General features: G+C 38.2%; 1 protein-coding gene across 4 annotated transcripts in view; it reads right to left on the reverse strand.

The window, feature by feature from the left end:
* PRKG2 (protein kinase cGMP-dependent 2) overlaps positions 1-12,302 on the reverse strand; it is a 95,340-nt gene that overhangs the window by 24,457 nt on the left and 58,581 nt on the right. For all 4 annotated transcript variants that reach the window (XM_074346070.1, XM_074346074.1, XM_074346076.1 and 1 more), the window contains 2 exons: positions 10,202-10,291; positions 7,851-7,992 (listed from right to left, as the gene is read on the reverse strand). In XM_074346070.1, coding sequence (XP_074202171.1) covers positions 7,851-7,992; positions 10,202-10,291 — 232 coding nt within the window. The remainder of the gene's footprint in view (positions 1-7,850; positions 7,993-10,201; positions 10,292-12,302) is intronic.

A 12,302-nucleotide genomic window follows, 5' to 3' on the forward strand; every position in this document is an offset into this window, starting at 1 on the left:
GGATTACAACCAAGTTTTCTCCTCTGCAACCCCAAGAAGGATAGCTACTATATAAATTCTGCTTAGGTTGAGAACAAGCTGAGTTTTTCTTTAGACTCTTAAAGTACTGTCCTACATCTTAATATTACCCCTGATTCATTCATGATAACCAGAAGAAGGACTCTTTACCATGACTGCCTTCATCAGCCTTGAAAGTGGAGAAAGATTTAGGAAATCATTGAATGGGCAGGTGAGAGACAGTCATGGGAGAATCTCCATGATTCTTCAGTAGTATCTGCTAAACTTACTCTCTACCCAGTATGTTTCCTGATGGAGACAGCTTGGACCAGGTGGGATCCACGTGGGACTGAACCAGGCTGGCACTCTCAGTTCTCATGAACTGGGGAAGAAGAACAGAGTGAGGTCTTCACCCTTCACTACAAACGCATCCTCTGTAATTATCTCAGAAGGGCACATCTCTATAGCCTCAAGAGAGACACTTTTGAAATCCAGAACTTTTCCTACTTAGGTATTTTTTTCCAGGCTTTTACTGGTTATTCTTTGCTGGGGAAAAAAAAACGCAAACAAAAACAAAACCCCAAATTTTCCTTATTGTTGTCCTTAGATATCTGACCCCTCACTGATATTGCCAAGAAATGATAAAGGAAGATGAAAATGCCACCTATCAAAATTTGTAGAATGAGGTCAAGGTTATCTTTACAAGGAGTTGTTCATCGTCAAGGACATTTATGTCCAAGTCTGGACAGCCCACTGTCCATCATCCAGATGTGCATTCCTGATGTGCTGGACCAGGCACCCCCACTGCCCCTACCTCTACTGCCATGCCCCCTCCAAGAACTTTATTAAAAGCAGCATTGCTAGGCTGCCAGCTGCCAGTCCAACTCCTATTTTTTGTATTTGCTATAACTTGCTTAATGGCCTAGAATATGATCAATTTTGTTACTGTGCTTTCTCTAACCACTGGGAACAATATTCTACAAGCCCATTATATCAAGTTTATTAACTGCGTTGTACACGTCTTCTAAAGTTTTAGTGATTTTCAGTCTGAATGTTCTATCAATTTCTGTAAGAGGTGTATTAAAATTAAAAAAAATTAAAAATTTCTCATTAGTTTTGTCAAATTCTGCTTCTTATTTTTGAAGCATGTTAGTAGGTAAATAAAAGACGAGGATTTTTGTATCATCTTGGTAAACTGAACCTTTCATCATCATATGGTAACCTCTGTCTCTAGTAATATTTCTTCCCTGATACCAGCATAATGAAAGCCTCATTTCAATTTGTTGAATATTTCCCAGACATATCTTCTCTGAGGCTTTTAACGTCAACCTTTCTGCATTCTCATGTTTTAGGTCTGTTTCTTATAAACATCATAATAGCTGATTTTAAGTTTTAAAATCAATTTAACAGTGTTTGGTTTTATCTGGAGAGTTAAGTCTATTTACATATGTTAGATTTCTTCCTATTTTCAATTTGCATTTTCTCTTCGATTTTTTCCCCAGGCTTTTCTGTTTCTTGTTTGCTGACTTCCTTTAAAATGACTGACATCTTCTCCCACTTTAATTCCAATTACGCCTACTCTCAGTTTACATGCTGCTGTTGTTCAGTTATTTAGCATTTTCTCACTTTTAATACTATATAGCAGAATGATAGTTATTACTTTATACCATATTTTGAAAGATTTAACAACATGTTTACCAGTTTTCTATAGTCATCACTCCCTGTTGCATCTCAGACCCTCCATCAGGGATTTTTCATCTCAAGCACATCCTTTGTCTGTAGGTGGTAAACACTCTTCATCTTTGTTTAAAAATGGCTTTTTTTCACCCTTTTTGAAAGATAATTTCTCTGGATTTATAATACATGTTTGTCAGTTATTTTCTCTCAGAATTTTAAAGATATTATTCACTGCATTCTGGTTTCTATGGTTGCTGTTGAGATGTCAACTGAAAGCCTGATTTTTACTCCTTTATATGCAATCCGTCATTTCTCTTGGATAGCTTTTATCCTTCTCTTTGTTTCTGTTCTGCACTTTTGCTACTTCAACAGCCAACATCCAAGACAGCCTCAACGATCCCTTTCTCCTGGGATTCAGAGGTGTCCTCTCTCACAATAAATCAGGGCTGACCCCGTGCGGCCAACAGAACACAGTGGAAGGGCTGGTGGGTGGCTCTGAATATCTTCAAAGGCACTGCAGCCATTCCTCGGTCTCTCAGATGACTCATTCTGAGAGAAGCCAGCCACCATGCCATGAAGACATTCAACCCTAGAGACTCATATGGAAACGAATTAAGTCGCCCAAACAACAGCCAGCATCAGTCTGCTATGAGTGAGTCACCTTGGATGTGGATTCTCAAGTCCGTCAAGCCTCCAGGTGACTGCAGCGCCAGCCAACATTTGACAGAAACGTCCCGAGACACCCTGAGTCAGAACCACCCAGCAGAACCACTCCCAAATTCCTGACCCACAGAACCTGTGAGAGAACATACATGATTCTTACTGTTTTAAGCAGTTAAATTCTGGAGTGCTTTGTTATGCAAAGACAGAAGCTACAATAAATAACATTAGATTCAGTTGGGATTTATGGGGGATTTATTACCTGATAATTGGTATTTTTTATAACTTCTGGAAAATTCTCAGCCGTTATTTCTTTAAATACTGCTTTTCTCTCTCATTCTCAATATTTTTACCTTGGCCTCCAATTGAACACTTTAGGAATTTCTCACTTTACTCCCCAAGTCTCCTCATTTCTCTTATTTCCCATCTTTTTGTGCCTCTGTGCTATATTCTGTGTAAATTGCTTAAATTTATCCTTCAGTTCACTGATTTTTCTCTTTACTTGTGAATTATCTGCTATTTAATCTTTCCACTAAATTTTCAAATTGATATAAAATTTACAAGCAATAAAATGCACAGGTGTTTGGGGTACAGCTCATTGAATTTTGATACAGATTATACTCATGTAACCACAACCACCACATGGTCAAGATACAGACACTCCCATTTATCTCAGAAAGTCCCCTCGCGCCCCATTCCAGTCAAATGCCCCTCCCAAAGGCAGACCTTGTATTAATTTCTACCATCTATTCTACGACTGCAATAAATGTACTCATAAAGAAGACACTCTTCTGTGTCTCTCTTCTTTTTGCTCAACATAGTTTTAAAAGTTCATTCATGTCGCTGCCTGCAGCAATTCATTGCTTTAGGCTGCTGAGATGAGTTCCACTGATGAAACACTGCTATATATTTATACATTTGATTGGTGATAGGGGTTTGGGCTGTTTCTGATTTGGGGGCTTTCAGGAATAAAGCTGTTACGAACATTCTTGTCTAAAACTTTTGAAGACATGATTTCAATTTTCCTGGATAAATACCAAGGAGTAGAATTTCTACCAAAGAGTGGAATTTCTTGTCACAGTAGAGGCATATGTTTGACTCTATGAGAAACTGACAAACTGTTCTTCAAACAGTTCATAATTTTCTTTTCCCACTAGGAATTTAGGGAAATGTCCCCACCAACACTTGGTATTGGCAAGCTTTTAAATTATAGTCACTCTAGTGGGTATGAAATCGTACATCTTTGTGGTTTTAATTTGCATTTCCTAGTGACTGTTGATAAGGCTTACTGATTATTCCTATGTCTTTATTTGTAAAATGATTTTTCAAGATCTTTGATCATTTTTAAAAACTGTGTTGTTTGACTTTTATTATTGAGTTCTTTGTCTATTTCTGGATACAAGACCTTTGTCATATATTTATATATTGCAAATATTTTCTACCAGTCTATGGCATGGCTGTTCATTTTCTTAACAATGTATTTTGATGATCAGGAATGTTTTAATTTTGATGAAATCCAATTATTATGGACTGCATGTTTGTCTCCCCCCAAATTTATACGTTGAATCCCTAATCCTTAATGTGGATGGTATTTGGAGGGAAGTAATTAGGTCACAAGGCTGAAACCTTCATGATAGGATTAGTACCCTTATAAGAAGAGACAGAAGAGAGCTTTCTCCCTCCCTGTCTCTCTCTCTCTATGTGAAGAGAGAAAACAGGAAATGGACCCAGACCAGACACCAGATCTGCCAACACCCTGACCCTGAACTTCCCAGAGTCGAGAACTGTGAGAAATAAATTGTTTAAGCCACCCAGCCTGTGGTATTTTTGTTATAGGAGCCCAAGCTTTCTGAGATTACTACTATTGTGTTCCAAGAAATCTTGCCTACTCCATGTCCTGAAGATACTTCCCTATGTTTACTTCTGGATGTTTTATAGGTCCATGATCCACCCTGAATTATTTTATACAGTGTGAGGTGAGAGTCATGTTCCTTCTTACTCCACCTATGCATATCCAACTGTTTCAGCAATACCTGTTGAGAAGACTAGCCTTTCCCCTTTTTCTAAAAGTCAGTTGACTGTGTATGTCTATTTCTGGGCTGCATTCTGCTAGATTAAGCTATCTATCCTTACACCATTATCACACTGCCTCAGTTACCAGTTTTATAGTAGGTCTGACATCAGGTATAATAATTTCCTCAATCTTTTTCTTTTTTTTTCCAAAGTGGTTATTGACTATTCTAAATTTCATTTCTGTGTAAATTTTAGAATAACATCTCAGTTTCTAAAAATGGCTGCTATAATTTTTTTATTGCAATGGCCTTAAATTTGTGGATTAATTGGAGAATGAATGTCTTATCAAATATTGAGTTATACAATTTATAAACATTACCATTTATTTCTTTTTTTCTCAACAAAATGTCATCATTTTCAATGTAGAGGTCTCACACATTAAATGTATTTAAAATTATTTTGTAATTTTTGATACTATAAATGGTATTTTAATTTCATTTATAAATATTTACTACTAGTTTATAAAAATACAATTTTTATTTGTATATTGACTCTATACCTATAATCACGCTTAATTTACTTACTCTTTCTAGCACCTTTTGGGTAGATTCTTCATGCTTTTCTGATAAACAATCATGTTGTTTGCAAATAAAGACCAGTAGCTTCTTCCTTTCTAATCTTTGGCCTTTCCTTTCTTTTTCTGGGTTCATTTCTTTTGCTAAGACCAATGTTGAAAAGAGTAGTGAAAGAAAATATTCTTAATTTCCTTACAATATAATGGAAAATGTTCAATATTTCACGGTTAGGTATGATGTTAACTAAAGGTTTATGCTCCATGCCTTACAGAATGAGTGCTTTGAAAGGAACAGCTGTGTTAATGTGGATTTCACCTTGTGTGAGTCCCTTTCTCCAAGGCTTGAATGTCTATTTCTTGTTGCTCTCCCACGCTTTCAATCTCAGCAAGATTAGTCCAATGCAAGCTACTCCACCATTAATGAAAACTTTCATGGAATACTGAATTTCTATTACTATATTAATTTCTTCATAGTTTTATTTGTTATTTTTTTCTAAACACTTTAGATATTTTTTGAGAGTCTCTGTTGTTTACTTATTTGTTAGCCCCTCTTTTACTTTAAAAAAACAATGGATGTATTTATTTTACATTTTGTATCTGATTACTCCAATATATGAGACTCTTATGTGTCTGCCAAATAATGCTCCTAGAACTTTTTTCCTCATACATATTTTTACTTTATTTATTTTTTGGGGGGGAGGGGATAATTAGATTTATTTATTTAACGGAGGTACTGGGAACTGAACCCAGGATCTCATGCATCCTAAGCACACATTCTAACACGGAGCTATTAACCACCCCCTTATTTTATTTTAAATGTGAGTTTATATCCCCTGGAAGTTTATCTCTCAGACTCCTTTGTATCCTGAGTTGAGAGAACATTCTTCCAGAGAGAATATACACTGATTCTTGGAAACTTGGGCATGCTACCAACATGGATACATTTTCATTTAAATTTTTCCTTGGGGTTTTCCACCCTTGAAGACTGGGCACCCAAGACTCCATGAAGACCAGCCTGTGGCCAAGTCTTCTCAGTGGAGGATCTCTCTTTTGTTCCTCTACTAAGAGCCCGGTAATGAGAAAATCATGTTTTCTTGCATGTACTCTGCTTTTATAAATTAGAATTCCACCCCCCTCCCCGTTTTCTATTTCTCTGAGGGTATAATCCGTATGATTCTTGGTTCTGGCCAATATTCTCTGATTCAACTTCCCACATTGCCCAGGTCCAAAAACGTGGTCTCCTGTTCCCGGAGGGCACAGAAACTAAAATAAAACCTCTAGGCCACCTAGGAGTGCTGGCTGCCCACAAGACAGCAGCGTCAGTGTCTGAGTCCCACCCTGCGCAGCTGCTCAAGCTTGAGTCCCAGCCTTGGGGGGATTCCAACGCTGTCTTATAAACTCAGCCATGCGTGCAATCCTACTTTTCATGTTTCATCCAGTATTTTAGACATTTCTGTAGTAAGAGACTTTCAATATATTTAGCTTGAGGATATAGCTAGAAATGGAAATATTCCACATTTACTTTCTAATCTCTAAAGGCTTTAGTTATTGCTCTTCATTTAGCTGGCTGGCACGTGAGTTAGCTGGATGGATAAGAATGGTTAACAGAAGAGATCGCTCTGGACCTCTCTGTCTATAAATACTGAATTTATAGTAGTAAAGAAATAAATACTACCTGTTTCTCAAAAACAGCTATAAAAAATGAATCTAATGGATAATTGGCATCTCTCATGATGGTTTTACTTCAAGAATATTCCAAACGGTTTCTCTGAAGAGCTGTCACAGGCTTTGTCAATGAAGGAATTGTGAAGAAGACAAGTAATTAAGGCTTTGTGTTAGTACCACACTAGTTCTCAAAGCTGTCTTTCATGAGTAAAATAAAACCTGAATGGATCAAAATGTTTCTTGGAAGTTGGCCAGATTTCACATGAAAGGACTTCCTTTACTCCTTTACTATAGAGAGAAATCGCTTAGCAATTACACATAATAAATTTAATTCCTAAGGCTAAATTACACACTGTAACATGTGGATGATAAAACCTACCTCGTCAACTGTTAAAACATATGGATCGAAAAATGTTTAGCACAGTAGCTTTACACACTAAATGGTAGTTACTATTATTTCCACATAAAAAAGGTTCTGGTATGAGAAACTTTTAGTATCGTTGTAAATGTTAAGTTCAGAGATGGTTGACTGTCCTTGAGCTACTGACAAAATGGACTCAGGAAAACTCAGCTTGGGTTCCCCATCTTGATGGGGTTCCCTCCTGAGATCCAAAGTGTGTTGGTTTCTCCTTAATTATGACTGCCCAGTTCTCTTACAGTTTCATAGTGAAAGCAGTTTACGTGACTGGTAGCATTTTTTTTCTGTAGTGTGACATGCAAGGGGAATCACATTAGGCATGCCATCCATTACAAATATGGATGCCAAGAAAGTCTCTCCTCAAGGAACCCATAGTCCAATGTCGTGATTCTCAACCCAGGTTGTACCTTAGAATCATCTAGAAAGATTTTTTTTAAACTACCAACATTTATACATGTGTCTTTCCTCCCTATACAGACTGGCTATCTTGGGACAAAAGCCATACTATCTTCCTTCCTTATTCCTCATAGCCAGTCTCTATATGTGGCAGGAATTTATTAAGACCCACTTAAAATCATTATACAAAAATGCTAACAGAACTCAATTTTAAAGACATTCTATAATGTGAATTCTTAGTAGGAGTCACAAATAAGGCTGAAACATTAAATTCCTAGGCCAAAAAGAACTGTAACATTGCTCCCTGTGTTAAGTGTGCTGATTTCAAAAGCCATATCCCCCAAAGTGAAAATAACAGATGTACCAAAATTAAAAGAAAATTGCAACTATAACACAGCTTTGTGCGTAGAAATACTCATGTGGCACTGTAAGTTACAGAATTTGTCTTACCAATTTAAGATATCCTTCAGCATCTAGAATTAAGTTTTCTGGTTTCAGGTCTCTGTAGATAATACCCAGTCGATGCAGGTAATCAAACGCTTCCGTCACACAAGCAACGCAGAACTTGGAGGTGGGTTCATCAAAGCTGCCTCTGCAACGAAATCATTTTCCCTCTTAATACTCTAGACACACATCCTTGCGGTATATTCTAGGTGTAAATTATCATAGTGTAAATGTATGCAATATAAACATTGTGTAGGGCATCAACTCTAAAAAGTATTTCATACTGCCAATATGAATGAGGCTGCTGATCATAAAGAAACTTAGGGGGACACTTGATGCAAACAAGAACCACTTCACTGAAATTAAGATGTTTACAACCAAATGATTGTTTCTGGCAACCATATGTGAAGATCTAAAATAGAAAGAGGAGAAAACAGAACTTTTTTTTAGATACCTACGGCAAATTCTGGAGAAAATGCAACAATATCAATGGAGAGCTTGAACCAGACTTCTGTAATTGATTGCTTGACTAAAAATGACCCAAATGATCATTTTCATTTCCTGTTTGCATAGCACGTAACAGTAACCCATGTAGAAACAGGGTCATAACTCTTTTCTGTTTAGTGTGCCTTGATGATGTAAGAGTTGCCCTGTGTCAGCACCGTGTGTAGGTTTACCTACTGAATTATTAAACATGGTGGTGGTTTGCTGCATGGTGTAATAGAAGGCTGTGGCTCTGGAGTGAGAGAAACTGGCTTTGACTCCTGATTCTTCCACTCATTGTGTCCTCGGGCAAGTTGTTCAGCTGTTCTGAGCCTCAGATCCCTAGATGTAAAATGGGTGCACTGTTGACTTTACAAGGCTGTTTTAAGGAGCAGGCAAAGTGCCTAACAGGTAGCAGGAACTCCCATCTCCAAACAGATTAAGATATTCAAAAAAGATTTGACAGTTGAAGCAAAGGTGGAAGATGCAAATGCTTCTGCAGGTATCATGCAAGTCTCCTCCACCCTTCCAGGTTCCCCCCATTGGGTCCATCCAACAGTCTGTTCCCAGCACAACATACAGCTCTTCATTCAGATGCTTAAAGGTCTCTGCCTACTCAGGTCCCTGATTCTTGACCATGAATGCACATTAAAATTGCTTGAAAGGCAGGTAAAAGTCACTTCCTGGACCCCAAAGCAAGTGAACCAAATCAAAGCCTTTGGGATTAGGGCCCAGCATTTTCATCTATAAAAGCTCCCCATGCGACTGTGATGAGAAACCAGAGCTGAGAAGCACTGGCCCAGGGAATGCTGTCTCAGTGTCTGGCTCGGCATTAACCTCCACAACCTAATGCAAAGCTACCTTCCCATCTCCTCTTCCACTGCCCTCATCTTCTATTTAAATTCTGCTCTTAGTCAGCGAGTAAGAGACTTAATCATAACCCAACTTCCCTGCTGTATCTTACATCCGTTTCCCTTCTTCTCTGCCTTCCCACATTTTGGTCATCTTTAGAGTTCAGCTCAAGTCCTTCCTTGACCATCACATTTTTCTATCTTTCCTCTCTTCTGAGCTCACTATTCACAATACTTATTGGACATTTGGTTACAAATAGCCAACTTCATCATATTTAGTTCTCACATTAAATAATGAAATGTTTTAAAACTGCAGGTTACATTATCTCCTGAAATCAAATCTAAATCCACTGGAGGAAAACTATATTTTTTATACTTCGAGTTATAAAAGTTTATATGGTTTAGGAAACACCCATACTGTACTATGGAGCCTTGTATGTAGGTGGAGCTCAGAAAATACCTGTGGTTCTGACTGTATGGAAAATGCCCTTTTTGTATAATAGCATCTTTGCAGACACTTCACTCTGCTTTCCAGCCAGGGCTTCCCCACTCCCCACCCTTCCTTCATCTCCCTTCTCAAGATTCAGAATCAGTAACATCCGGGTTTATCCTTACTCTGCCTCATACTAACCACGTGACACAGATGGTTCACACCTGAAGCCTGGGCTCCTTTAATCTTTAATACGAGAATGACAATGACTGCCTTACATGATGCCTATTATGTGATTATAATATTAGCTAAGAAAATGTCGCTATTACTTTTTTAATCAAGTGGTAACATTTTTTTAGACTCATTTCTTAATGACTTTCTTCATGTCTCTTTATTTTTTAAAATTAATTAATTAATTAAAATGGAGGCACTGGAGATTGAACCCAGGACCTCATGCATGCTAAGCATGTGCTTTACCACTGAGCTATATACCCTCTCCCCTTTTCATGTCTCTTTAAATGATCATGAATAGTGCATCCTTTAGACCAGATGTGAGTATACAAAAGTTATGATTTATAAACCTTTTTCATTACCTGTCCCTCAATATACTCCATAGCTCCCCACCTAAGCAGGCCTCCAGAAGCATGTATACATACTTATTATCCTTGAAAGTGCGATACAATCTGTGAAGACAAATAAAAAGACGCCTCTTATTAGAAATCTAGTTTTAAAACATCTTTAAAGTTGCTTAAGAGCATCATCAGTAACATTTTGGACAATGGTCCTCATCTCCTTCCAAACATCCTACAGCGATATTGGCTTCCCCCTGATGCTCTGATCTCTCCTCCTCCCTTGCTTTCTCTCCTGTTGACCCCTTTACTTGGACTTCCCTCCCTTTACCCACAAACTGAACTTCTTAATTTCAGTTTCACTGTATAAGTGTTAGCCATTCTCAACACCTTCCCGATAAAGCAGATCCTTATCCCACCTATTAAATATGGCCTATCCTTCCTTCCAAAACCCAGAGACCTCTGCATAGTCTCCTTTAAGATCTGCCTTGCATAACAGTCATTCACGCCCATGTCTTATTCCTCTAGTTGGTCTCAGGAAATAGACTGAGACAGACATTCCTAAGCATTTCTCATGGGGACTGCTCTTGGGACCAACACCCACGGTGAAGGAAGGAAGTAGACTTGGATAGAGGAGGGGTTGTGCTGTCATCTAGTCTTTCAAAAGCTTCGGCTTCCAGGAGCTCTGCCATCACTGGATGCAGGATGTACCTGGAGAATGAGTATGGTCTTGGCAAGGTGGTTCTCTTCACTTTAGAGCACCGGCCAGAGAGGGCCTGAGCTAGATGCCTCAGCTGGCAGCACTCCCAGAAGCTGGGAGAACAACAGCCTCAGTCCTGATGTGGGTTCTGGGCAACATACCGTATTTCAGCGCTGGGTGAAAGCAATCTCTGGGTCTTACTCAAGAGATGCCCTTTTCTCCCTAGCACCATGCCCAGGCTAATGCAGGTGACAGAACAGCTATCTCACGTACAGGCAGCAGAAGTGACCTAGTAAGTGGTTCTGGGTGGGATCTGGATCCAAGCTGCCTGGGGTTGAATCCCTGATCAACCGTTTATGAACTAAGCAACTTCAGTTTTCTCATTGTTCCTGCTCAACAAGGACAATCTTAACATTTACCTGTTTTGTTATGAGGATCATAACAAATACATATCTTCACTTGATTACATACTGATTATATGTATTAATTTAATATATTTTACACATATAATATATGAAATAAATATAAATAAAAAATATGTTTAACATATTATATATAAGATTTTTAAAAATTTTTGCTTTAGAAGAGTGCCTGGCACATATTATTTTCTCAACAATAAATGTCATTAATATTCATTTTTAATAGTATAATTGCCCTACTATATGCCAGGTCCTTTGCAAAGAGCTGGGAATGAGAAAATGAATAAAATCTAATCCACACCCTGAAGCTGCTCTTGATAGTTTTTAATGAATTATTGTTTAAAAAGGCAGGGGGAGCACATAATTTATATAAAGATAATTGGCTGACTCTACTGCCAGCATTGCCTGGGTTCAGATTTTTTTTTTAATCTTGAAAAGAAATAGGTCTGAGAATATGGACAGGCAGAAGGAGTCTCTCAGGGCATTTCATCAAAAAGTATAAATTCTATTCATTAAAGAGGCACCTTACATCACCCAGAAATCTCTAAAGCTATACTCTGGGGCTTTAAGACATGTATGAAAATATATGCGTTAACTGACCTACACTGCTAACCCATGAATTCACGAGAGAGCCATGGCCTAGAATAACATATTTCTCTTCCAAACTCTGGTGATCAATGCAGAAAGAACAGTAATTATAAGGAGGTGGATCTTTGGGCATCCAGGCACCACTAGGAACCAGCTCCTCGGAACCCACAGGTGCCCAGACGCCACTTCTCGCAGAAATTCAGAAGCAGCACGCTTCCTGAGGGGTTCTGAATGAATTCTTGCTTCCCAAATTCTGCAGCTCAAATAAACAGTTCAAATTATCCCCACAATAATTTTATATTCACTACACACACACACACACACACACACACTTTCCTGAGATTTACCCAAGGATAAAAACTCTGGGCTCTTGACTTCAGACCTCAAACTGCGAACATTTTATGTGTTGTTGCTGTGA

The sequence above is a fragment of the Camelus bactrianus genome, chromosome 2 (assembly GCF_048773025.1).
Source record: "Camelus bactrianus isolate YW-2024 breed Bactrian camel chromosome 2, ASM4877302v1, whole genome shotgun sequence".
NCBI classification, from domain to species: Eukaryota; Metazoa; Chordata; class Mammalia; order Artiodactyla; family Camelidae; genus Camelus; species Camelus bactrianus.